This window comes from Aptenodytes forsteri, unplaced genomic scaffold (genome assembly GCF_000699145.1).
Source record: "Aptenodytes forsteri isolate BGI_AS27 unplaced genomic scaffold, ASM69914v1 Scaffold147, whole genome shotgun sequence".
NCBI classification, from domain to species: domain Eukaryota; kingdom Metazoa; phylum Chordata; class Aves; order Sphenisciformes; family Spheniscidae; genus Aptenodytes; species Aptenodytes forsteri.
The window spans coordinates 89,071-92,756 of record NW_008795320.1 but is presented as its reverse complement, the minus strand read 5'-3'; the positions used below and the strand labels follow the sequence as shown (position 1 = coordinate 92,756).

The 3,686-nt window shown below is 66.5% G+C and overlaps 1 protein-coding gene across 1 annotated transcript in view; it reads left to right on the top strand.

The window, feature by feature from the left end:
* Nucleotides 1–2,903, top strand: part of LOC103899356 (cAMP-specific 3',5'-cyclic phosphodiesterase 4D) — a 5,242-nt gene extending 2,339 nt beyond the window's left edge. The window contains exons 4-11 of the mRNA XM_019472191.1: nt 2–29; nt 113–211; nt 283–447; nt 539–638; nt 728–882; nt 982–1,104; nt 1,310–1,492; nt 1,565–2,903. Coding sequence (XP_019327736.1) covers nt 2–29; nt 113–211; nt 283–447; nt 539–638; nt 728–882; nt 982–1,104; nt 1,310–1,492; nt 1,565–2,083 — 1,372 coding nt within the window. The 3' untranslated portion in view covers nt 2,084–2,903. The remainder of the gene's footprint in view (nt 1; nt 30–112; nt 212–282; nt 448–538; nt 639–727; nt 883–981; nt 1,105–1,309; nt 1,493–1,564) is intronic.
* Nucleotides 2,904–3,686: the final 783 nt, after the last annotated feature.

Below are 3,686 nucleotides of genomic sequence, written 5' to 3'. Positions count from 1 at the left end.
GGACGGACCAGGAGGGGCTGCTGGCCAAGGTGGGCCCCAGCACGGGTGACCCGGCCGGCCGTGGGGTCCCCGGCGCTGGCCCCGCACGGACCTCTGTCCCTCTGGTCCCCAGGAGCTGGAGGACACCAACAAGTGGGGGCTCAACGTGTTTAAAGTCGCCGAGTACTCGGGCAACCGCCCGCTGACGGTCATCATGTACAGCATCTTCCAGGTGAGCATCGCAACGGGATGTCCTTGTCCCCACGCCCAGATGGGGACAAACCACCTCCTGCCTTCCCGCAGGAGCGCGACCTGATGAAGACCTTCCGCATCCCCGTCAACACCTTCATCACCTACATGCTGACGCTGGAGGACCACTACCACACCGACGTGGCCTACCACAACAACATCCACGCCGCTGACGTGGCTCAGTCCACCCATGTCCTCCTCTCCACTCCCGCGCTGGAGGTGAGCCCTGGTCACCCAAGGCCACTGAGGCCACCAAGTGTGTCTGGCGGGGCCATAACACACCTGCAATGCCTTTTTCCGCCATTCCTAGGCTGTCTTCACGGACCTGGAGATCATGGCTGCCATCTTTGCCAGCGCCATCCATGATGTTGACCACCCCGGCGTCTCCAACCAGTTCCTTATCAACACCAGTGAGCCGGGGTGCAGGGATGGAGCTGGGGGGGCGTGGGGGACCCCAGCATCCAGAGGCCACCCCAGGGTGACCTGTGCTGTCTCGCAGACTCGGAGCTGGCGCTGATGTACAACGACGCCTCGGTGCTGGAGAACCACCACCTGGCCGTGGGCTTCAAGCTTCTCCAGGAGGAGAACTGCGACATCTTCCAAAACCTGAGCAAGAAGCAGAGGCAGTCACTCCGCAAAATGGCCATCGACATGGTACGGGGGGGCCCGGACCACCCCAGGGTGGGGGGTCCGGGCTGGGGGGGCTTTGTGGTTGGGTCAGGCTGAGCCCCGTTCCTGGCTTGCTCTGCCCAGGTGTTGGCCACGGACATGTCCAAGCACATGAATCTGCTGGCGGATTTGAAAACCATGGTGGAGACCAAGAAGGTGACCAGCCTGGGGGTGCTGCTGCTGGACAACTACTCCGACCGGATCCAGGTGGGTGCCAGGACGTGGGTGAGGAAACCTTCCTGGCGTTGCAGGCGTTGGTCCTGGCTCCGGCCAGGGCTGCCGGGATGCCCTGTTTGGTGCCACCACCCCTCCCAACCCCAGTTGGCCACGGCCGAGGGGGTTCCTGGCCCAGGGGTGGTGGCCCTGGGGGACAAAGGACTTCGGGTAAGCGACGTCGTGGCTGTGTCCACAGGTCCTGCAGAACATGGTGCACTGCGCCGACCTCAGCAACCCCACGAAGCCGCTGGAGCTGTACCGGCAATGGACCGACCGCATCATGGTGGAGTTCTTCCGCCAAGGCGACTGGGAGCGGGAGAAGGGGATGGAGATCAGCCCCATGTGCGACAAGCACACCGCCTCCGTGGAGAAGTCCCAGGTGGGGCAGCAGCGTGGGGCCGGGGTGGGGGCCGCAGGGCCGGGCTGGGGGCTCAGCTCTGCCTTCCCCCAGGTGGGCTTCATCGACTTCATCGCCCACCCGCTGTGGGAGACGTGGGCCGATCTGGTGCACCCCGATGCCCAGGAGATCCTGGACACGCTGGAGGACAACCGGGAATGGTACCAGAGCATGATCCCGCGCAGCCCGTCCCCACCGCCCGAGGGACCCGGAGTGTCCCCCGCCACCGCTGACAAGTTCCAGTTCGAGCTGACTCTGGAGGAGGAGGAGGAGGGCGAGTCGGACACGGAGCTGGAGGGGGCCGAGAGCCCCTTGGACGAGGACAACAGCGGCTCCAAGACACCAGCCACAGACGACTCGGAGTTGGCCGACACCGAGCACCTGTCACCCGGCCCCGGGGACCGGGACTCGCCCGTCACCCGCCCCAGGGACGTGGACAACCGGCGGGCGCTGGAGGGGACGCTGCTGCAGGACGGCGGTGGCGGCGGACGCTTGGTGCCGGGGCCCGAGGGCAGCCAGGGGCTGTGCCTGGACACGGAGGGCAACGTCACATTCCTGCCCCTGGGCACGTAGCGGCACCGGCCGGCTGGGTCCCCTCGCTGCCGCGGGGATGTGGGACCGGGCGCTTCCCCCGGCAGGTGCTGGGGGCAGTGGAAAGCTGGCAGTGGGCTGGCAGTGGAGAGCACCAGCACCGCAGGGAGCGGGGAGGCCGCCGGGACGCGGAGGGGCCCAAAGCGCGTCCCCGTGCGAGAGCTGGGCAGGTCCTGATGGGCACGAGGACGCTGCTCGCCCTCTCCCAGCGACTGTCCCCTGCTCCCACTCAGCGTCCCCGTGTACAGCTGCTGGGAAAGGTCCCTGTCCCCTTCAGACAGGGCTCGGGGACACTGTGCTCCTGCCCCATCCCAGCCCTGGGGACATCGTGCCCCGCAGGGCTCCAGGAAGAGGTCCCCCACGGGGCCGGGCACAGCCAAAAGCATTTCGGCGTCTCGCCGGGCGGCCCCTCGCAGAACAGCAGCCGCCCCACGGCGGGACAGCGAGGTGGGCGAAGGGTGCTGGCGACAGTCCCCAGCACGAGGGGCCTCAGTGCGGCCAGGCACCAGGGCACGGCACGGGCACGAGTCAGCGGTTTATTTATTTGGGGACACGTTCACTTTTTAAAGCCTTTTGTAGCTCACTTTTTAATACAAGCCTCACCTAGGCGCACTCACACGCGCTCCTGTGGCAGAGCGCCGCGTTCCTGCTCTGATCAGCACTCGAAACGCTGCGTTTGTACTTTGCACTTTGGGCCCCGGCGGGTGCCATGACCCTCCTCCACGTCTCCGCAGGGGCCGGGGGGTCCTTGCAGTTTCTTCCTTCACCTTCCAGAGATTAAACCTGGTTTGTTCCCTTCCGAACGTGAGCCTTGTAAGCGTCTCTTTCCCGTGCTGCTGCCGCGGGAGCCGTGGTTATGCCGGTCGGGACAATGTCCCCAGGGACTCGCGTGGTTGGTGGTCCCCGTCTTCTGCCAGGCACCGGGGAGGGCCCTGCTCCGTGTTTGAACAAAAGCGAGCTCCTCCCTGGAAACGTCAATCCATCACTGGCAAATGCAACCGGCTAAGGTAAATATTTAATCGCCGGCTTGGCGCGGCGCAGAGCCCGTTCCCCGGCTCTTCCGCATTGCTCCCAACGGTGATTTGTATCTGCAAACACGTCCCCACCCGTGGCACTGCCCTGGCACGCAGAGCCCCGCCAGCTCCCACCCGCTGCCCGCCCCGTGCTCCCCCCCCCATCGGCAGCGGGGCCACGGGAGCCAGATGCTCCTTTCCCAGCCCAGCTGGTTTCCAGGGCTTGACCGGGAGTGCTGGGTGCCGAACGGGCTGGCGGGTGGCTCTGTGCCATCCCCGCCTCGCGGGCCGGGGCTCGGCATCCTCCCCCCCCCACCTCTCCCCCTCGCGCGGGGCCGTGCGCCGTCAGGTTGATAGGGACCGGCCGAGGCTCCGTGCTCCCAGAGCTCCCTGAATGGCCTCATGCTGCACTCAGCTCTGGCCCCAGGCTCTCTGCCGGGCTGGGGCTGGGAGCGGGGCAGGAGCTGGTTGAAAAAGCCCTTTGCACCCCTTGCTTGGCTGAGGGGCTGCAGCACCCGTGCACCAAGGAGGGCGGTGGGGCCCGTGCCTGGAGGAGGTGGGGGGCAGCACCC